We start from the raw sequence: 23897 nt of genomic DNA, 5'->3' as shown, positions 1-23897 counted from the left end.
TGACCAAATATTCGTAATGTCCATGGGTTGTCATAAATGCCGTCTTCCATTCATCCCCCTCCCGAATGCGGATTAGGTTATAGGCCCCTCGTAAATCCAGTTTTGTAAAGATCTTGGCTCCATGCACAGACTCAAGTGCTGCTGGAATTAGAGGCAAAGGGTACCGATTCTTGATGGTGATCTCATTGAGGCCACGATAGTCGATGCAGGGACGGAGCCCACCATCCTTCTTCTCCACAAAAAAAAAACTGGCACATGCTGGTGAAGTGGATGGACGTATAAGCCCAGCCTTCAGAGAATCTTGTATATAGACTTTCAGGGCCTCAGACTCAGAATTGGAGAGTGGAAAAATACGACCTTTGGGAGGGATAGTACCAGGCAAAAGGTCAATGGCACAATCGTAAGGTCGATGAGGGGGGAGGGCCAAGGCCTCCTGCTCATTAAAGGCTTCCTGTAGATCAGAGTATTGAGGGGGTATGGTAGGAACCCCTGAAGGGGACATCGCCATGAGTGCAATCTTCACTGGTAGGCGACAGCATTTTCTAACACATCTGGGTCCCCAAGCTACTATCTCTTTACGGGACCAAGAAATGTGTGGGTCATGCTGCTGTAGCCAAGGAAAGCCTAGCACCAGAGGATGTGTTGGGGTCTCAAGGAGATAAAACCAGATGTCTTCCACATGGGTGGCGCCTATCTGCAGGCTTATTATTTCCGTTTGCCACCTAATAAGTCCTGGAGATACGGGGGAGCCATCAATAGACTGGACACGAAGAGGGGTAGACACCAGGGTCAAGGGTAGTTTCCAAGCTCAAGCGACGGCGGCGTCTATAAAGTTACCCGCCGCCCCTGAGTCTATAAAAGCAAGAAGAGGTCTCCTTTCATTACCCCAGAATAGTGTAGAAAAAATAAAAAATCCTGAGGAAAGGTGAGGGAATTGAGTATTCTCACTCACCTTCGGATTCTGAGAAGGTGGGCGGCGCTTCAAGGATATTGTTTCTGATAGGGGCCCTCAGTTTGTCTCCCGATTTTGGAGGGCCTTCTGTAAGTCACTGGGCGCCTCAGTCTCACTTACCTCAGCTTATCACCCTCAGGCCAACGGTCAGACTGAACGAATGAATCAGGAACTGCTGACCTATTTACGGACTTATATCTCCTCTACCCATGATAATTGGGTGTCCTTGCTCCCATGGGCAGAGTATGCACACAATTCTTTGTATACCACATCTACCGGCATGTCTCCCTTTAAGTGTGCTTTAGGTTATCAGCCTCCTCTTATCCCTGACTCCCATCCCAACACAGAGGTACCTTCGGTTCAGGACTACATCTCTAACCTGAAGACCTTCCGGAGGAAGGCCAAAGCCACCCTTCTTCGCACCTCAGCTCAGCGGAAGAAGGTGACTGATCGGCGCCGTAGTATCCCACCCAGACTTCGACGTGGTCAGTTTGTTTGGTTATCTACTCGTAACCTTCCTCTTAAGCAACCTTCTGGCAAGCTTGCTCCCAGGTACATTGGTCCTTTTCGTGTCCTCGCCCAGATCACCCCTGTGACTTACCGACTGGCCTTGCCTCCTACCCTTCGGATCCACCCTACTTTCCATGTTTCCCTCCTTAAACCCTTTCACAGATCCACCCTGTCTAAACCGCAAAAAAAAACCCCACCGCCTCGAGTAATTGATGGACTCCCTGCTTACACGGTCAATAAAATCCTGGATTCCCGATGGTCTCGTGGATCCCTACAATATCTCGTCGATTGGGAAGGCTACGGTCCGGAGGAGCGCTCGTGGGTCTCGGAGAAGGATATTCTGGACCCCAACCTCATCCAAGACTTCCACCTTAACTTCCCAGATCGTCCCGTTAGGGGGTCAGGAGCCGCCCGTAAAGGGGGGTTTAATGTTACGATCCCTGCCTCCCGGCAACGGAGGAGGCAGAAGTAGGCGTAGCCCCTATCCATCAGTTCACCTATCAGTTTTCCCATTCACCACCACACCCCCGTCTCATCCTACTTAAACACCTGTCCTTCCCTACCTCGTGGCTCAGTATTCTGTTATGGGTTCGGTAATAGGGACCGAACCAGTGAGTGAACCCACTTGCAGGAGCGAACAAAACCAAGTCGTAATCCGAAAGCAAACCGTAATCGTAGGAACGAGCCGAGAGTCCAGGGGAAGCCAGAAATCCGAAAGGGAACGAGTACCGAAGCCGAAGCGAGATCCGAAGTCGTAGTCCGTAGAGCAATCCGAGAATCCAGGGGTAGCCAGTAATCCAAAACAGAGCGAAAGTAACCAATCCAAGCCAAGATCCGAAAAGCCGAAGTCCAAAGGGAAAAACCGCAAACCGAAAGCCAAGACGAACACAGAGTAGAAGTAGCGCAACCAGGAAGCTCGAAAGGGAAAACCAATACTGAGCAACGAGGTAGGGAAGGACAGGTGTTTAAGTAGGATGAGACGGGGGTGTGGTGGTGAATGGGAAAACTGATAGGTGAACTGATGGATAGGGGCTATGCCTACTTCTGCCTCCTCCGTTGCCGGGAGGCAGGGATCGTAACACTATGGTCCCGTTCAGACAAGGGTTGAGTGGAGACAGATCTTGACTCCTGCACAAACCACTGTTGTCGAAGATGTCAAGAAGAGTGTGAGTATGGAATGGAGTGTAGTGGAATGGTCCCTCTGAAAAGAGTGTAACTGAGGTAGTACACTTGAGAGACATGAAAAACACATTTTTCTAATTTAACATAGAGATGGTGCTCTATGAGATGTTCAAGAACTTTTCAGATGTGAGAGATATTTTCTTGCAGAGAAGAGGAATAAATGAAAATGTCATCAAGGTATACCAGCACAGATCTCTGAATCATGTCCCTAAAAATGTCACTGATAAAAGCCTGAAAAACCATTTGCATTGATGAGACCAAAGGGCATCATGAGGTATTTATAGTGCTGTCAGTATTCATGAAAGCCTTCTTTCATTCTTCACGAATTCGGATCAAATTATAAGCACCTCAGAGGTCCGCTTTGGTGAATATAGTTTCTCCATGCATAGATTCCAAGGCTGCTAGGAGGATAGCGATCCTTGATGGTGATTTTGTTTAACCCTCGATAATCTATGCAAAGACAAAGACCTCTGTCCTTCTTTTCAATGAAAAATAAGCCAGCACATGCAGGAGAAGTAGGTGGATGAATAGTTCCAGCTTTGAGAAATTGTTGAATGTATTGTTCCATGGCTTCAGACTCTGGACAAGAGAGTGGATAGACCCGACCCTTGGTTGGTAGAGTTCCGGGGAGGAGGTTGATGCATAGTCATATGAGCCAAAGTCTTATGTGGAGGCACTTCATTGAATGCTCCTGCTAAATTGGAATGTTGTGGTGGAATCTGAGGGTGAACAGTTTGTGGTAGAGGTTTGGACAAGTTTTAATGGGAGGTGACCACAAGTAGATTGACATTGAGATCCTCAAGCGAGTAGCTCTCCTTGTGCCCAGGAAATATGTGGGTCATCTTGACACAGCCATGGAAAACAAAGTAAAAGGGGATGAGATGGTGTATCCAGTAGAAGTAAACATTCTCTGTGTGGATAGCTCCAACCTGAAGGGTGAGGAGAATAGTATGCTAGTTAATAAAGCCTGTGGCTATAGGGGATCTGTCTAGAGCTTGAACATGGAGAGGAGGATTCACAGTTTAAAGGGAATATTCCAGGAGCATGCTAGAGTGGAGTCAATGAAGTTTCCTGCAGCACCTGAGTCAACGAAGGCAAGATGAGGAAGTTTAATATTACCCCAAGATATAGTGGCTGGAACAAAGAGACCCTTAGTAGATTTACTGTAGAAAGGGGTACCGCTCACTAGTGACTACTCTCTTGCTGGTGAGCATGGGTGTCTTTGATGTTTCACTGGGAAATGATCACAAAAGTGTCCTTGGGTACCACAGCAGAGGCAGCAGTCCTCTCTTTGTTGTCTTTTTCCCGGCAGATAGCCACGTGTGCCCAAGTTGCATGGGTTCCTCAGGGGGTAAAGGAGAGGATTTGCTGGGTCTACCCAGAAGAGATAGGTTGGGGGGAGAACTCTGGGTACGTTCTTTGTGTCATTCTCTGATTCTATTGTCAACATCAATTACAAGATTGATAACTTCATCAATTTGCCCTTCAAAGGATGTACTATGAGATGGTCCTTTATTTCCTCTGAAAAAGCCCTTGACGAAAGATAGCAATAAGTGCTTCATCATTCCTTGTAGCCTCCGCCACCAGAGTGCGAAACCCAATAGCAGTTCTGAGTTCTGAGTTCTGAGATGAAGAGCTGCATCTTGACCAGGACAAGATGATTAAAAACTGTCTGGAGACGTTCGTGAAAAAGTTCAAAGTTTGAGGCTTCAGGGGCATTTCTCTCCAGAAGGGCAGTGACCCACTCAAGGGCTTGTCCAGATGACAGGGTGATAATGAAAGCTATCTTCTCTTGTGGTGTAGGATAATCCGCAGGGTGCAGTTTAAAAACCAGTGAACACTGTGCCAAAAAGCCACAACATTTGGACGGGGTGCCATCAAACCTCTCCAGGGTAATTAGAGGTGGTGACCAGTGTGCAGCAAGAGGAGGCATGGGAGGCTAAGGAACTGGAGGTGTAAAGGTTACTGCTAATTGTGATAAATGATTAGAGAGTTGCTGGATCATAGTCTGGAGCCGAGTCAGGGAGAGCAAATGCTGAGCCAGCACTGCACGAATTTCGTTAGTTTCCGCAGAGTCCATGTAGGCGGCTCAGTATTCTGTAAGGCTGGTCCACAGCTCGTAAACAGGGAATGGACCCTATGTGGGTTCCAAGGTCACAAAGATCCCAAACAGTGAATAAGGGAAATCCAAGGCCAAGGTCTAAACGCGAGTCCAAACCAGAAGGACAAGTCAAGAATCCAGGTCCAGGAACATAGTCCAATAAACAGAGTCAAGAAACAGGCGAAAATCCAAAAACCAGGTTAGAAGTCCAGGAGGAAAACAAAAGATCAGGGGCTGAGAACACTAAAATGAAGGAAACCAATCGAGGAAGCTACAAGCAGAAAAATCAGGAACAATGATAAGGGTAGAAAACAGGAGAAGGAGACAAAGGCAGGGATCAGGGAAGAATGCACCGAAGGCTAGAACTAGAGCTCAGAGTAAAGGCAAGCATACTGAGCACTGTTTTTTTAAATGTGAAATTTCTTTAGTGAAATTAGTTATTTCCAAAGCTAGCATTGCTATTGATGACATGTAGAAAATTCAATTACTGTAGCATTAATTGTCTCCCAAACGTATGTTCATAGAAGTTAAAAATTGATTTATATCATTATATCTAAAACCAACCATATCCATCTGATATACGGTATATTGTGTATTCCATAGTTTATCACGAATACCTTTGCTTAGAAATTTCCCTACCAGTTAACTTCAATTTGAATTATTTGCTATTAGGTGGGCTCTTTATTTATTATTGTAATTATATTTCAATTATTTAAATGGATGAAATTACAATTGTTCAAAATAATTTTTTTTTTTTTACCTGAAGTTTCTTTGTACTTTTAAGATTTAAGTATACTTTACTTCTTTGTACTGTACTTCTTTTTTTCTCTGTGAAAGACCAGAGAACATCCTCAGAAATCTCTTCTGTCTGGCTCTTCATTTAGCTTTTTTTTCCAGATTCATGCCTACACAGTTCCTATTGTCAGTTGTTCCTGGCAAGCATACTTGCTTACATGCCCATGACTGCATTCTAAGCCATTTTCCCAATAGAATATTGACACAGCCTGCAGCCAATTTGAAACACTTTTTAGTCAAAGCAGTGGAATACAATATAATATATTCTTGAGTGACTTATGTTTAAGACCTTTGGAGGATACTATACACAATTTTCTAATTCTCCCTATGAGACCAGGTCAAGTTAAAGGTTATATCAATGTAACATATATGAAAACATTAATATCAAATATGTTGATTTGAAACACAGGGAAAGAACAGATTTACCAAAAATTGCTGAACTGAAAAGCTAACATTTTTCATTTAAATGTAGTGACTTAACTACATGGGAGTGGTAACAAAGGTATAAAAGTACTTCACAGACCTAGTGTCCTCAATCTACATCTTACTTGAATGCTAACTGTTTATAATTAAAAAATGAATCTTTAACAAGGAACTTTATCAAAAACCTTAAAATCTAAGTATACCATGCCATACTCTGTGTGTGTCCATAATAGTTGAGCTTGTTCAAACAACCCAAACAAGTTAGTTAGGCAAGACCTACTGTACCTTTTCTATCCATTAGATATCCCCGTAGAAATCTACCTAAAAGAGCAAAAGTCCATACAAGAGCAAAAGTCTTCAGACCCTTGCATATTTTTCATATTTGGTTGCTTTCAAGCTTACGTTCAAATCGGGGGACAAAGAGCTGTACAAGAAATCACGGTATGCATTAGAAGAAGCCATAAAACGCGCCAAACGGAGCTACAGAGTGCGGCTTGAAATGCAGTGCGCTGACACCCGGAGGCTGTGGCAGGGATTACAGTCAATCACAGGCTACAAGGGCTGCAGCCAGGAGATTGACACGAACAACACATCCCTGCCTGACGAGCTGAACCACTTCTATGCCCGCTTTGATGCTCTGAACACGGGCACTGCTGAGAAGACCCCAAGCGTGCAGGGCGAGTTTGTTCTGAAACTCTCAGAGCAGGACGTGCAGAAGACTCTGAGCAGGGTGAAAATCCATAAGGCTGCAGGGCCTGATGGGATACCACCTCGCGTCCTGAGGACATGTGCAGCCCAGCTGACCACAGTGTTTACAGACATCTTTAACTCCTCCCTGTCACAGTCCATGGTCCCCACCTGCTTTAAAAAAAACACTATTGTTCCAACCCCCAAAAAGACAAAAGTGACATGCCTGAATGATTACCGCCCAGTAGCATTAACATCTGTGGTGATGAAATGCCTGGAGAAGCTGGTGTTGTCACACATCAACTCCTCCATCACAGAGTCCCTGGACCCCCTGCAGTTCGCCTACCAGAACAACAGATCAGTGGATGATGCTGTCTCCCTGGCTCTGCATACAGCCTTGGAACACCTGGACACTAAGAACTCGTATGTGAGAGTGCTGTTTGTGGACAACAGTTCAGCATTTAATTCCATCATACCCTGTCAACTGGTGACAAAGCTCAGGGGATTAGGTCTGTGCAACTCTGTCTGCAACTGGCTGCTGGACTTTCTTATCGAGAGACCACAGGTGGTGCGGATAGGCAATAAAACATCAACACCACTCACCCTGAGCACTGGAACCCCACAAGACTGCTGTCTGAGTCCAAGGTTGTACTCCCTATTTACTCACGACTGCACAGCAAGACACAGCAATAACCGTATCATCAAGTTTGCCGATGACACCACTATAATAGGACTGATCAGTGATGATGACGAGTCCACTTACAGGGATGAAGTTGTACAGCTGCTTAGGTGGTGTCATAGCAATAACCTGGACTTGAACATAAAGAAAACGAAAGAGCTAATAGTGGACTTTCGGAGACACAGGCCACACACTCACAGCCCACTCAGTATTGATGGAACGGAAGTGGAAACAGTCACCAGCTTTAGGTTTTTGGGAATTCACATCTCTAAAGATCTAACCTGGACTGTGAACACTGACTCTATCATGAAGAAGGCTCAGCAGCGCCTTTATTTCTTGAGGTGCCTCAAGCGATGGGGGATGCCAATACATGTGTTGGTGAACTTCTACCGCTGCACTATCGAGAGCGTCCTCACCAACGGGATCACCGTGTGGTATGGCAACACCTCTTCGCGAGAAAGAAAGGCACTGCAGAGAATGGTCAATATGGCCCAGAAGATCATCGGCTGCGGTCTCACCGAGATTAAACAGCTCTATGAGGACCGCTGCCGTGGTAGAATTCTGGCCATCACAGAGGACAGTCACCACCCAGGGCATGAGCTCTTCACCCCACTGCCCTCAGGCAAGAGATATAAGAGCATACGGACACTTACCACTAGATTCTTCAATAGCTTCTATCCACAAGCAGTGAGACTGGCGAACACATTTAGCCATCCCCCTCGGACCACACCTACACCATCACCATCTACCTCATTGTAATTTATTAATTGTACGTCTCCAGTCATTGTTTACACGTCTGTATTGTTTACATTCAAACTGTCTGCATGTTTACTTGCACATTGTCTATTGTTTGTCTGTACATTGTCTTGATGCACTGTTTGCACTTTGTTTTGTTTTTTACACTTGTTTTATAATCGAGAGACTTTCTGTAAGTAAGAATTCCATTGTACCAGTACCGGTTACATATGGCAATAAAGTTCAAGTTCAAGTTCAAGTTCATTATACTTTGAAGTATAAATCATATTTTTTGTATACCCAGTCTATACCACATACTGTACGAAAAGTAAAACAAAAAAAATGTATAATTAATATGAAAGAAAAATGGAAAAGTAATGATCACATAAGATTTCAAACTTTTTAGTAGAAAACCTAAATTAATGTAAATTACCTTAATGTGTCACATCTGTGAGTACAAATGTTAGTTCTTATGATTACAGAATAAAAACAACTGTCTCTTTAAGGTAGTAAACGTCAAGCAAAGACTCAGGCATGAAATCTAAAGAAGTCAGGAATTGTGTAAAGGCACAGATTGGGAGAGGGGTATAAAAGATTTCACAGGCTTAATATGTCTTTGAGCATGGTAAAGTCAATCATTAGGAAGTGGAAGGCACCTGGACACTGCCTGGATCAGGTTGTCCCCCAAAATCAATCAGTCAAGCCATCCTGAAGCCAGTAGCAACTTTAAAAGAGCTACAGAGTTAGGTTGCTGAGAAAGGAGAAAATGTCCATGCATCAACAAGAGTCCATGCAACAAAAAAATATCCAGTCATTCTACAAAGGGAGCTTGTATGGAACTGAAGACTAATCATCTCAAATCCCAGAAGTGGTTGGCAAAAATATACCTAAATGATCATGTAAATATGTGACAAAAGGTTTTATAGTCAGATAAGACACAAGTGGAATATTTTGGAGTAAATTTAAAGCTCTCCATCTGATGCAGACCCAACATAGTGCATCACTCAGACAGCATCAAAATTCACCTTTTAGCAGTAAAACAATCCAAACACAAGGCCACACCTAAGAATAAGAAGCAAATGTCCATGAGTTGCCCTGTTGGTGTCAAGAATTGAAAACTGCTGTCCATAAGAGATCCCCAAACAACTTGATAGAGGTTAAGAAAAAGTTCCAAAAAGAATAGACAAACACTTCACCAAATCAGAGTACAAAGTTAGCAGAATCTTACCCATAAAACCTGCACCTGTAATTGCCTCCAGAGGTGCTTTGTTTAAAGATGGAGTTTACAGGTCTGTATGCTTCTACAATCAACATGTTTAATTTCTATTTCTATTTTTCTATTTCATTTTCTCTGTTTACTGATATTTACTGTACTTACCCTTAGACGTCTTCAGACTGTTAGGTTTTTAATAACATATGAGGTTTAAACAAATGTATAATCATAATTTTGTAATTTCACAAAATGGGTCACCATAGAAAGGGTCTGAATACTTTTGCAAATTACTGTATAGTTATAGATATATTTATAATTAATTAGGTACTGTACAGTTATAATTACTGTTTTTTTATAAATTGACACATGCTGTAACTGAAGTAAAACCTATTAATCTAAAGAATAAATACTTGTTTCAGTTCTATCACACTTTTATATGGATGGGCACGGCTCTGCTTCAGTTTGGGTTACTGCCTTCAATCTTTTAATTTACTTGCTCTAAAAATAATTATCTACTTCAAACAGGAACTTTCTGAGGTTCTGTTTGCCAAACTTGGTCCCCTCATGTGTTTTGTCTTAAACATAGCATAATTTATTTTGTTTTTCTATTTAAGATATGTTTGGTATGATATATTACAATTGGCTTCAGCTCTTAAAAATGTGTGTTGAACACAGATAAAAGCTCATTTTAGGAGTGTTTTATATATTGTCAATCCCTCCTGTGTCTATTAATAATGATTTGATAACTTATTAAGAGCTAATTATTTGCTATTGAGCTGTGGTCCATTTCCTGTAATGGAGCAGATAATTACTTGCACCGTATTAAACTCACTTTGGGCTTCAGTGAGTGAGTGTTGGAGTGTGTCTGTGACAGAGACCTGCCTGAGAACCTGTGTCCCTGTGTGAACCACCCCATGCAGCATCACTGTACCTAAGTATAATAAGTATAATACTAATATATATAATAAGTATATACTTAAATATAATAAGTCCTATATTTGAATATTTCTAAAATGAAGCCCTTTTAATGTTAAGATATATGGTGAATGACAATGATTCATATAGTAACTTCAGGAGCAAGTCAAATTTAAATTCCTATGAGCTGACCTAAGGAAGGATAATGGAGTCTTCTTCATTATTTGTAAGTTAAGCTGTTAAGATGAAATAGTTTCCTGTAATCTGAAGACAATTTTCAAACATGTCCATAAATTTAAGTAGAAATTAACTTGCTGGTACTGCCAATAATTCATTTTTAGTACTTGAAATATTCTTCAACAGAGCCTTGCAAAATGAATTATGATATATTCATTAAGAGAATGAAAAGAGCTCTCAACAGAAATAGTTTTTCAATAAAAACTATTTTACTTAAATAGTTTAATTGAAAACTATTAAATGTGCACCTAAATGTATCAATGCTAGAACCTGTAAAGATTAAGGCAAATTAATAGCAACTGATTTTTCTCTTCTATTTCAGTGTTACCCTTTATGCATTTATAATTGACGTTCCTAATTCCTGTTTTCAATAAATACCCTACACTTGTCTGTCTTAAATATCATCTGTAGAATGAGAATTTGAGGATTGTAGCTAAATATTTTTGAATTTCATTTACAGTGTTTAGTCATCCTAAATACTGGTAACATCTGCAAACGTGAGTGGTTTACAAACCATTCCGGAATCTAGATCATTAATATAAATTAAGAAGATCCCTTTCCATCTTTGAGGATGAGGAGGCTGGGATCCCCTGTAGAATGAGAAGTTACAAAGTGGTAGCTGAAGGAGGGAAGCGACAGACAAATGTGAAAAAAGAGGCATTTGATATTGTGAGAAATTCAGTAAAACAGGTCATGTTGTAGTATGAGTTATTGAAATAAGATTGACAGGCACACACAACTGCAATACATTAAGGATTCACGTGGCAGTTTTATATTGTAGTCCAGTCCTGCATTAGATTATTTGAAAAAATATAATGATATTATGTGGTGGTATTCACCATAAAGCAGCAGTTATTGCTGTATACCAACTAACACCTTGTGCATTTTCAATGCCTGCATGTGTATACGAGCATTTCCTCTTGTAGGTGCTTTAACAAACCGGGTAAGAAAGCTGTCGTTTAACCCTGCTTACCATTTCAGTTTCTGCTGCTGATATTCCTATAGGTCTTTCTCACGAAAGTTGAAGTCTCTCCTAAAAAGTTACCTCTTATTTTGTTTATGTGGTATATTTACTAATGTTACATTGCTCTCCACCATTTTTGGTTAGTTAGGTTTCTGTGATTCCAGTAACAATATAATTGCCTGCTAACTTCTGTCTCTGTCTCTTCTGATTTGGCTGCTGTCTCATCTGTTTTCATACTCCTAGAAATTAGATATTAGCATGCATTTAGATGATCATTTACTGTACTTTATCTTTCCCTTTGATTCTCATTTGGTCTTTTTTTCACTGTGTAACTTCCTTTTCAACTATCTTTGGCTTCTTCTGCCTTCCTTTCTAGTTTAGATGATTCTTGTGCCAAGACTGCTGGTGATCATCTCATCTGTACTGATGTCCTTTACCCTGGAATGGTTTCCATTGGCCCAGAAAGCTGAAGTCTTCTTCCGCACATTATGGCCTTATCCATGTGTTGAGCTGAAGGGTTTACATTTCTAATTGTTTACTTAAGGTGGTCCAAGATGTTGCAGTCCTGATTTTTCATGGTATCTGGTTCCACCACAGAAATTCAGTGTAAAAATATTAGCAGCCCATGAAGGAGGAAAGTGAAAAAAAGGAAAACAAAGCAGCAAGCAGAAGATGAATAAAGAAATTGAAAAGTGGTATGGAATAGATGAGGGACTGGATGTACTGTATGAGGGGGAGAAGTGATGAAAGAGCAGTACAGTACGTAAAAACAAGGACCTTAAATGGTGGAAGAGTGAATACTCTTTTAGCCACAGGAGCTTGCATATCCAATTGTCAAGCTTACAAAAATAACTTAAATTCACTATTTATCCACCTACACTGATGTATTGTTGATCAATTTGTTTTTTCTGATTACAGTCATACAGTCAGATTTGTCTAGCTGGTTTATACCCAATTCATAACCAAATTTATTTTACTTGCATGTAATGGGAACCCATAAAACCCATTCTGTCTTAGAATTTTGAAAAGTCAGAGAAAAAGAACTCACTGTTGTTGGATACTTTATATACTTTATGTAAAATGTTAGTGTCCTACTGTATGTCTTAGGTCCTACAATTATTAGAGTTTCCCACAGTATCATCAAAAAATAAGTTCATCTGATGAGCAAAAGATCCATTATGTCTGAGAGACATACAGTATGTAAACAAGCAGTTTTTTCTTTCTAATATTTCTTCTTTTTAAATAGAATGTTTGTAGGTTAATTTAGTGGATGCAATTAGAACTGTATTTAATCTATAATGAGGAACATTCTACAATGTTTACTTTGTGATATTTTAATTTGGATGACAAAAAACCACATCAGTAGAATTCAGTCATAGACTGGTCATAACCCATGTTTCATAATCATTACTTTGTAAAACAGTCAATTTGTATGGAAAATGATGTTATGCAATAATACACAATAATGCAACTGCATCACATTTAATGGAAAATTATATGCTCATACAATTAAGACAGAAACTGAAGTAAATAAAGAATATGTGAAGCAACACTTGTGTTACCTTAATTAGTACTATCATACTAAACATGATTGATGGAGAGTGATGGTGATGAATACAACATGAATACAACACACTTGTCCAAAGAGACAGGGGAGGTGAAAGAGGGGGTACAGCCCTGCACCATATTCAAAATCAATGTGGTCATCCAAAAATCAAGAGAAGCATTTGAGGACTGTCAAAATCTGGTATACATTTCAAAGGAACCTTCCAAATCAAATGTTTACAATTTTAGGAAAGCTTTTTGAAAGAAAGCTTAGAGAGTAGAGGGTGGATGAAAATATTAGAATGGATGGAAACACTGTAAAGAGATGCTGTTTGGAGACTAGGACAGATTTAGGAGCAAGAGCAAGTATATCAAAATCTAGAAAATTGTCCAAATGATGTAATAAATCAATTAAAAAAAAACAATGGAAAATTAACAGATTGAATTGCAAGCTTGGGTAAAAATGATATTGCAAAGGCAAGAGGGAGAGAGCAAAACTGCATGACACACTAAAATTACAAAATAGTTAGCATAGCCAGAGACAGAAATGTTATTGGTACCTGAAGAATGTAAGGAAGTATAAGTAGAGTACAAGTCTCTTCGGTCTGAAGTTATTCTACAAATTATACTGAAGGAAGTGAGATGCTATTCATAGGCCATTTACAACCTTTTTGAAAAGAAGAGGAACAGGCTACCAAGCCATGGTGTTGAAGTCAATACTTAAGCTTTTTGCAAGAAACACATGGATGAGATCCAGATTACCTACCTACTTTAGGTTTAGGTTTAGATGAGCCAGATGGCCTTTTCCCATTTCTGCCATTTAATATGTTCTTATGTAATGACTTGTTTAGGCCTCCACAAAAATAACTTTTCCTTAGCTGTATACTGTCTTAAACACTTAAACAAAATGTTAGTTACAACTCATCAGGCCAAATTTGGACGATGTGACATATACTGTACGATGTCCTTTCCATTTTGAGATACAGTACTAGTAAATGAAAAACCTTGAATAGAGTGTCAAGATCTAAAAAGCAAAAATAAGAGCTATTTATTCTCTGAATTAGATAATTACATGGCAGTTTAATGCAGGTTAATATGTCAAGTAGTCTTTGGTAAACAAACAAAAATATTTAATAAGTACATACTGTATACTATATAGAACATAATTGTTAGATTAATAACAAGTTAGGTAATATACTGTAATTGCTAATTTATTGGCCATATACAATTTCTTGCATTAGGAATTTGTCCTTTCACATACCCCAACTTGCTCTCCAGGAGACACACAGACAGGGAGAGAGAAGCTTGGGGTCAGAGCGCAGGGTCAGCCATATATTTATATGGCACCCTTATAGTAGCTGGGGTTAAGGGCCTTGCTCAGGGGCCCAACAATGTACGATTTCTCTGCCACAGGCGCAGATCCTTAACCACAGTGCCACCAATCCGTCCAACAGGTATACAGTGTACTTTTATCCAGATGTTTTGTCATTTTGTTTTCTAAATATGTTTTTTTGTTTAAAATTTTAAATTTAGAGCCTACCTGAACCAGAATCCCCTGCAGTGCTGCCACCCTCTCTGCAGACTATGGACATGTTAATTGAAGCAGTTTCTGGGTTAAGTACAGTGGAGGAGGTTATGAAATACTTGGATCCTGAAAGATGGCAGCTGGATTTGGACGACTTGTATAAGCCAACATGGCACATACTTGGCAAGTCATTCATCCATCCCAGGAAATCCAGAGGTAAAGTGTTTCTTACGACTTCCATTTACGATGCATGATAGACCTTCCTGGAGGGTACCCAGTGGTAACCTGTGCTAAAGTGTTGTATTTTGCAGTGGATTTCAAATTGGCCCTTAGTTTTGAACAGTGTCACATCAAGTCCTGGTGTTCCTAATTGATCACCTTTCTTCCAGGACTGACGCTTATCTTCTGCATAAATTCTAGGTATAAAACAGCTTGATCATATAAAAAAGAACATTGACCGCCACTCTCTAATTTGAATTTGAACAAGTTAAGATAGCTGGGTCAAAGAGAAATGAATCTGGCAGTCATAAAAAAAATACAAGATTTGTCCGAAGGAGACGTTGGGATTGGGTACTCCAAATAAGCAAAAAAAAGGATGAAACAATATATTGAATGTTTTTAAAATAAAAATTAATACAGTGAATCTCTGTTATAATAAACCAATCACGGAAGATGATGTTAAATATATTTGTTATGAATATTAATACAATATATATAATGGGTGGCATGGTGACACGACGGTTAGCATTCCTACATCAGTTCTGGACTGGGGTGGTATCTGTGTTGCGTTTACTCTACATGTTCCACCCATGTCCACTTGGGTTTCCTCTGGGTGCTCAAGTTTCCTAACACAATCCAAAGACTTTCTGATACATTAATTGGCAAATTAAAAGGTAAGTAGGTTAAGAAGTAAATGTCTGTTTTTCCGTTTGCCCTGCAATGAACTTTCGATGCTTTCTTTCATTTTTCTTATTTGCAACTGTCATGAGACTGTTGGTGGCATGGTACTATTTACTATTTATTTAAGTAGTTTGGGTGTGACTGCCAACTACTTAGACTCCATCCATGTCACGCAACTAACATACGTGTATATGCTAAGTTTACATCCACATACTGTATTAACACTGGTCATTCAAGTGTGTTGTATCCCTACATTCTGTGTTGATGCTTTTATGGCCCGTGCTTGGCATTGTACCTCTGACCATGAAATTTGAGGGGTCCAATGGTATACATTACATTGATGCGATGACCTGGATCAATTAAATGATGCCCATCAGTCAATGAAGTTGATGTGTCAGATCTCAAAGTATACAGTGAGATTCCTATCGCAACATAATTCCCAAGATACCTCAAGAACATTTAAACCCACCACTACAAGGAACTAGTTTCAGTAGGGTTTTGGCTGTCATTTGAGCTACAGTATACACCACGTGTATTGCCAGTAGTAGGAGCAGTGGTTTCAGTCCAAGATCTGACCACATGTGCAAGACATTCCATTCATTTTACTGTAGTTTACAGTAGCAGTGGCCAAACAAACATTATTTTATTCAGCACATTAGTTGGCACTGCGAACACTTCGAAGAGTTAATGTTATATGAAATTGAACAGATCTTGGTAAAACAAAGTCTGTGACCTTTAAGATAACATGCCACTTAAATCTAATTTCTTGTAAAGACTCCCTAGGAATACTGATGATTGGTGAGGGGCTTGTTTGTATTAGGAACTTGCTGAAAAGTAATCTCTTCTCTGATGTCAGACCAGTTTACACCAGTTTTGAGACTGAGCAGTCTTTCCTTCATCAGCTAGAAGAAAGTACTGTAACTTTTCTGTTATCTGCTGACACTAAAAGTGCATGGGTGAACAGTCTTTTGCTTATGTATCGTGAGAGAGTCAGAGAAGAAGATAACCATGCAAAGAAGATCAGATCAGAAGCAAAGCAAATTATCCTATTAATGTTGCTGCCCAGTGCTTACCCTCACTAGCGGATACTACGACCATAGTCATGAGAGCACATAGTATTTGTAAAAGTTTCATTTCACAATAAGAGAGGCCTCTCACCTTAATTTTTAAAGTTTTCTATACTAATCAATAGCTTATCCTTCAGGCAGCCAGAAAGTTAGATACACCATCTTGCCAACAGGTTCAGTCCTTTTCTTCCCAGATCATCCTGCCTTAATGAACTGTAGTTGAGCAAAGGCTTATCCCTGGTGTATAATTATTTTCATCAGCTAGGAATACGTTATCTGAAAATCTACAGCGAACACTCCCATATGTTTGATGTGCCAAATGCAGTTGAAAGATTACTCTTGGAACTGCAGTGAAACAATGAAAAGTTTATTGACAACAGCTGCTGCTTTAGTGTTACACACTGGACGTGGAACTTTTGTTTCCTCTCTGAATGTACTTTTTTTCATGGTCGGTCCTAATACTCTTGCTGCCCAATTTAACTGTATTTATTTTGGGCCTGTGATCTATCTACTGTACATGTTCTATATCTTACAATCATGAAAACTCATTATTTTCAGTCTAGTAATAAGGGTCACAGCATACAGTATATTGTAAATGTTTACCTTCATAGTCAGTATTTTTTAGTTTTGAATAGTGTTACAGTATTATGGAGCTCACTGTTATATCATTGTGGGATTATTGAATATATTTAGCTTCTAGAGCTCATTTTGTAATGCTATAAACATGAATATTAAATTTGTGCTATACAAATTTAAATAGTTTGACAAACATTCAACAATGCTCACAGGATCACAGAGGCCTATGGTTAACCTTCTTATGTTAAAATAAGCATTAGGACGTCAATGCTAATTCTTGCATGTTGAATAAAACAAAGGGGGTTCTTGTAGAATTTATACTGTAGGTTCTTGACAGGAAGATTAATTTTGTAATTATAGTAAAATGGTTTTAGGTGTTAAATTTATTGTTTTTTTCTGTCAAGATTTGGTAACACTTAACATGAGTTATGCTTCTTTTCAGTGTTTTTGAGTCAGCGATAAGGTGTGGACCAGAGGTCTTCAACTCCTGTCCTAGAGGTGGCTGATACAGTAGATTGGTGGTCTCCTGGATTAGGGTTGGGGAGCCCTGTGTTAGACTCTTTGAACCTCTACACCATCCACTTTACAGATACTATAAAAATGCAAAAATTGACATAATTCACATTAATCTTACAGAAACACATCAGTGTTTATATTCGTATCCAAAAGTCTGATCAATTTCTAAAACTTCAAGTAGCATTCTAATCCAAAGCAAGAAATCCAGATCAGGATAAAAATACATTAGTAATTAAGATCTCTATAATTTACATTCTATATATACTATTTTCTATAAAATAATTATATTTTTTACTTCATCTGTATTACTGTGTGTTACTATAGCAGATGGTCACTTTGCTAGTAACTGAAATTGGAATAAGGGAGTTTGTTTCTCTGTTTCCATTTTCAAAACAATATCCAGCACTAGTAAACCCAGAAATGCTGTGATTTTGATTTTCCGTTTAATGCTTCAATGTATGAAACTTTTAATTGCAGGCAAAGATGACATAAACTTGGAGCTCTACACACAGCCATTATTCTGTTCATGAGCCTATCAGTTCTTTCCTGTCATTTTCCATGAAGATGATAAATTATCCTGTTTACAGGAAGACCTCCCCAGTAGAGTTTAGCTCAGATCAGGAAGTAAAACAACAGAACTACCACTGTTCCAAAGATGGTGAGAAATACAGTTTAGGCAAATTTTACTTTAAAATATTAACACACCCCAAACATTTTAGCATCACTACTCCATCATTGTTTGAAAATGATAAAATACTATGAATAGAAATAAGAAAATGCAATATTCTAATTTTCTATTCTATTATGCACCTTTAAACTTATTCTTAAAAATAACTAGAAGTATGTGGTTTAACAATCCAAGGGTTTAAGGTGGAGGACTTGCTCCTAGAAAGTTTCTGGTTCAAGACCAGGCACTTAGAAATATAGGATTAAGGTGTATTAAAACGCAGTCAAAATGATGCTGGGTTGAGGTACAAGGCTTCCTCTCAGTATAAATCTTGAAGGTTCCATTAACAGATACAATTTGTATAGTATGTTTTTTTTTCTGTTCATTTAAGAAATTGTATCTTGTGCTTTAAATTCATATATTTTTATAGATAAATTGGTTTCAGTTAAAAAATAAATTTGTTCAAATAGCTGTTCATATTGTATGCTTTAGCCAGGATTGTCTTTGCTTGTGTATTCTGTTACTAGTGATCCATTGTCATTATTCCTCTCCAAATTATGTGCTTATTAAATATTCAAATCAATTTTAATAATTGGAGACATCTGTGGGATAAATAAAGTGATCATGTTGTACATTTATTTTGTTATTGAAAAGTGGAACAGTGGTGGCAAGATTAGAATGACTACAAAAACTGTAAACTAAGCATTCAAGACGCAAAATGTAAACTTACTATGTGGAGATGTGGTCCAATATTGTAGATGTGTCCATATTAAATCAGCTGATTTGGCTATCATCAAAGTCTCCAACACTGGTCCTGGACATCCCTGATCCAGTTATTCTTATAGGTCACCCTAAATCACTTATTTAAAAATTAGAAAAGCATATTTAAGCAATTGATCAATTAAGTAAGTAATGGTTCATTGAACAGAACACTGGTCCTTGGGGGCGGCTTGGTGGCACCGTTGTTAGCATTGCTGGGGCACTGGGTTCAGTTCCTGGGGTACTATATGCGTGGAGTTTGTATGTTCTCCCTTTCTTCATATGGGTGTACTCCAGGTGCTCTGGTTTCCTCCCTAAGTACAAAGACATACTGGAAGGTTAATTGGCTTCTGAGAAAATGGTGTGAGTGTGTGTGTGTTTTTTTGTGTGTGTGTTCTGCAATGGACTGGCATCCCATGCAGGGTGTATCCTGCCTTTGCACCTGTTGGTTGCCAAGTTAGGCTCCAGCTTCCCCTGCTACCCTTTATTGGATAAAGCAGTTAGAAAATTGATGGATGATAAGAACTCTTTGTTCAAGAAACTTGAAAAAGGCCTGTGTATGTCTTGTCTAACCTCATGGAAAAGAACTGGGATTTGGCACAACTTTTAAGAAACTCCAAAGCCTTTTGAAAGTTATTTACTTAAGGGGAGGCCCTACAATAACATTTCAAAGAAGAAATGGCTGATAAAGATAGTCTATCTATGCCTCATAAAGACATAAATATTTTCGTTTTTCATATAAACAGTTCTCAAAATGAGATGTTTTTGGTTTATGTATACAGCGGGTTTTACTTTTTATTCTATGGTTTCAAAACTTTTAAAATTAAATCCAAACCATTTCCATACCAGTGTAATTCTGTACATTTTAAACAAACACCTGTCAAAGCTAAATTAATTACTTTATTATCTCCTTACTGCACACCTGGCTTGGCTTAGTTTATCTTATCATGTGAGATACTTTACAGTAGACATGTTATGATGTTCATGTTAAAATCTGAAATAAATACATGCAGCACTTTTGCCAGGAAGAGATAAAGAAACACAAGCCTCCTGTCTTAATATTTTCGACCTTTGTCTCCAGTGGTGGATCTTAACCTATTGAAGGAAGAAGTGAGACTGTACAGCTGCACCCCACGCAACTTTTCTGTGTCTCTCCGTGAGGAACTGAAGCGAACTGACACCATCTTCTGGCCAAACTGTCTTCTGGTCAAGCGATGTGGTGGGAACTGTGCCTGCTGTGCCCAGAACTGCTTTGAATGTCAGTGTGTTCCCACCAAGGTCATCAAGAAATACCATGAGGTACTCTTTGATTGATTTTTTTCAAGATCTGATCAAGCATAATTCTGAACCTAAATCAAGAGGATTTATTATAATTTTCTGTTCCCCTTGAATTATTATTTATTTAGATGAAGTAGTTACTTGCTGGGTGGCACAGTGGCCCAGCAGTTAACATTGCTGCCTGTTCTGGTTTCCTCCCACAATCCAGAGAAATATTGATACGCTAATTGGCTTCTGTAAAAACTGGCCCTGCTATGAATGTGTGCCTGTCTGTCTTGTGTCTGTGTGTGCCCTGTGATGGGCTGTAGTTCTGACCGGGATGTATTCTGCCCTGTGCCTGATGCTTGTGCTACAGGGTTCAGCTCTCCCATGACCCTGAACTAGATGAAGCAATCAGAAAGTAGATGGATGGACGGTTACTTGTTTATCTTAATTAACATGTCTCAAAGTTTCTTAGTCAGCACAAATCTTAGTCAGTTACTTTTCAAACATAGATTACTCAGAAAAAGCAGGGGATATTTGCAGCCTGTTACCAAAAGGTCTGGCAATTGAGAATTGGTTGCGGTGTATTTGCAAGCATGCTGAGGAGATTGCTGCAAACAATTAATAAAATAGCTCATAAGTCCTTATCTACTGAGCTGAAAAAAATCAGTAAATCAGCATTTGATTTTAAAGCACAGTGACAGAAGTATTGAAATATATATTTTTAGAAATAAACTGATGCATGGTTTATTGGGCAAGTCACATTTAACCACATCATAATAAGAAAATATAAAAAATATAGGGTGTACATTATTTTTCTCATTTAAATAATGCAAATCACCATTAAACTGACAGAAATTCTAGCAATATAATAATAAGTACAGTATTAAATTTGAAACTTTCCTCCTAATTAAATACAGTTAGAGCAATTATTAGTCACTTATCATTGTATTTCAATGTGATTGTTGTACAGTATGTTGGGCAGAGATTTTGGATTCCCATGACCAAATTTTTATTTCCCCATTTTAGATTATAGAATTCATTTTATGTATGTGTTACATCATAATAAATCAATGTAGTCATTGATTTAAAAATAAAATATAGATTAAATGCTGAAGTTCTCTTTTAGGTTCTCCAACTAAGACATAGAAGTGGGGGAAGAGGATGGCAAAAATCAATGACAGACGTACTCTTGGAACATCATGAAGAATGTGACTGCATGTGCAAAAGTGATTCAGATGGATAAAAGAGAGCACCAGTGTACTTGCCTCAAAGCCCAAGAATATCTTTAAAGAGATCAGAAAGGAATGCCAGGATTCGCTATGTCTCAAGGTCAGCATCATGGATAACTACAGAATGGGGTGTTGTAATTCCAGTGATCTGGTGTACATCATAATTGGATTTTGAACTTCTGGTTGAGTCTTGATGCTGTGAAGAGCCTGGGCATTGTGTAAGATCCATTTAAATAAAAAGACTACATAAACTGGAAAGAAGGAGTTGCTCCTTGTTTGCCATATTGTGTCAATGAAAGCCTTTCAGTAGTTTTCAATCACTGGATAATCTGGTGAAAACAACTCTATGAAGAGCTCAGCTGCGTTGGTGTTATGTTGGCAACACCGGTTGCAGACTGCTTGCATACATTTCTTCTGAAGAAAGTTAAAGTTCTGAACACATAGTGTCTTAATGTTCTGGAAAACATCCCTTTTCAGTCAAATATGTCTATGTATTTTATAGAACCCATCAATGTCCTGCTTTGTGGTACATTATTATACAGTACTTAAACAGAGCATTAATCTTGTATTATAATTGTTCTGAACTCATCAGTTTTCTTTTACAGATTTGAATAAATCTTTTAAGCAAACTATTATGTTCATTCACTATGTTCCTGAACTGTTCCTATTAATTTTGTTTTGAAATGATATATTAATGCCTTTCTTTTAGGAAATTGTTTTTCTTTTTTACAACCCTCTCAAATAACGTGATGTATATTTTGCCAAAGGAATTTAATGTTGATCTGTCTTGCCAACTTTCTGTTGTCTACTGTTTATGTTATTTGTACTTGATCTGTGTAATAAAAGTGAAAGGTACAAAACTGATATTCATATCTTAGGCAAAGGCAAGGACTACATCACAAAAGAACATAGATCTAGGATCATATGTACATTAAATCTTTCTAAAAAGAATGCGAAATGTGTTAGCTATCATGCATACTACTGTATGAACTGAACATTTGGATCAACGTCAGCTGGCTGCACGTTTCACAAACTTTTATAAGGTTTTTTTAGGGAATGCTGTCATGAGATGCTGCGTCCATCTCACCTTCAGAAGAAACAAGGTTGAAAATCGTAAAACAGTTAAAAGGATTATCTTGAATAACAAAATATTCACCTTGAACTATCATTGTTTTTCTTGTTTAAAAATCAACACTGTTTTGCTTTTAATATTGTGCATTATTTTGTTTAGATAAGGTTATCTATATTTAGATTAATTCAAACTGTAAGAAAAACAATAAAAATAAGATCTCAAACATTCTGTTTTTTATACTGGATGTGTGATGGATATATACAAGAGACAGAGTGATAAATGGTTTAAGTTTTTTAGAAACTGTATGTTATATGTCTGAGTTGCATTTAGAACTGTATTGTTTTTTACTTTCATAGATTATGTTAGCATTTAGCAATGTTCTGTTCCCCACAGTAAGAGTGGATACTTAACAAGAATATTTCCTACTCTGACTGTTTAAATTTATATTACAATAAATTGTTTATTATTCAATAAAGCCTGTTTATGGACAATTAAAATGTCTTAACAGGTAAAACAAACCAACAGTTAAGAGATGTAATAGATACATAATTGGAGAGAGCTTTTATGCATAGTTAAACAGTGACTCGTAATTCAAGTCTCAAATATTTTACATACTGTATACATCTTAACTTATAAATATAATATGTGCTTCTACACTGCTTAACATAAATAGGAAATAAACAATTCCAATCTCGTAAGAGATCTTACACGATTTACAGTATACACTATATGTGATAAGTAATTTTCAGTTTGCCAGGCAAATAGGTACATTACATTTAAAAAAAGCTGTACAAGATATAATGATATCCTCCACGCACTATGAGTATTCATAAAAAACAAAAGAAATAATGTCATAGATACATTTTCTGTGATTATGCACTAAAGATTTATTCTGTTGAAACGTCTTGTTGAGAAACTTAATAAAGTGCTTTTGTTTTCTATCTTTAATGTAAATACAGTTTTTTTTAAGAGAAGGGAAATCTCTGAACTCAGTTTGAAATTAACTGGATTCACTTGTTGATTGCTTACAATCCATCTATTGTTTTATGGGTTTTTTCAGTGATTTCAGAGCTAGTTAAATTTTTCTAAAGATTAATCATTAAGATATAGTAAGTTTAGGAACTCCTGACTCACTAAGACAAGGCTCTGGTTTAATGTGGATTAAGTGCCTACAGCATGAAATTGAGTTCTCCTTAGCATAATTCAAACAGGAATAATAATAATAATGTAAGTAGCAACATTCATGGCTTATTTAGGACACAGCTTAGCTAGCTGACTTTTTTTTTTGTTATTCTACTAGCATTAAACATTACCAGCATTGTAAAACGTGTTTTTGTTGAGTGATACCATAATAAAATACAATTACTTTTGTTTTACAATATTAC

The 23897-nt window shown here is 38.2% G+C and overlaps 1 protein-coding gene across 2 annotated transcripts in view; it reads left to right on the top strand.

The window, feature by feature from the left end:
* The window catches only part of pdgfc (platelet derived growth factor c), a 109766-nt gene extending 86313 nt beyond the window's left edge, over nt 1-23453 (top strand). For both annotated transcript variants that reach the window (XM_088633250.1, XM_088633251.1), the window contains 3 exons: nt 14472-14679; nt 20030-20247; nt 21338-23453. In XM_088633250.1, the coding sequence (XP_088489376.1) occupies nt 14472-14679; nt 20030-20247; nt 21338-21454 (543 nt within the window). In that variant the 3' untranslated portion in view covers nt 21455-23453. The remainder of the gene's footprint in view (nt 1-14471; nt 14680-20029; nt 20248-21337) is intronic.
* Nucleotides 23454-23897: the final 444 nt, after the last annotated feature.

Source organism: Lepisosteus platostomus, chromosome 1 (assembly GCF_059453375.1).
Source record: "Lepisosteus platostomus isolate fLepPlt1 chromosome 1, fLepPlt1.hap1, whole genome shotgun sequence".
Classification (NCBI taxonomy): Eukaryota; Metazoa; Chordata; class Actinopteri; order Semionotiformes; family Lepisosteidae; genus Lepisosteus; species Lepisosteus platostomus.
The sequence above is the reverse complement of the archived record's forward strand: the minus strand, read 5'-3'. Positions and strand labels throughout refer to the sequence as shown.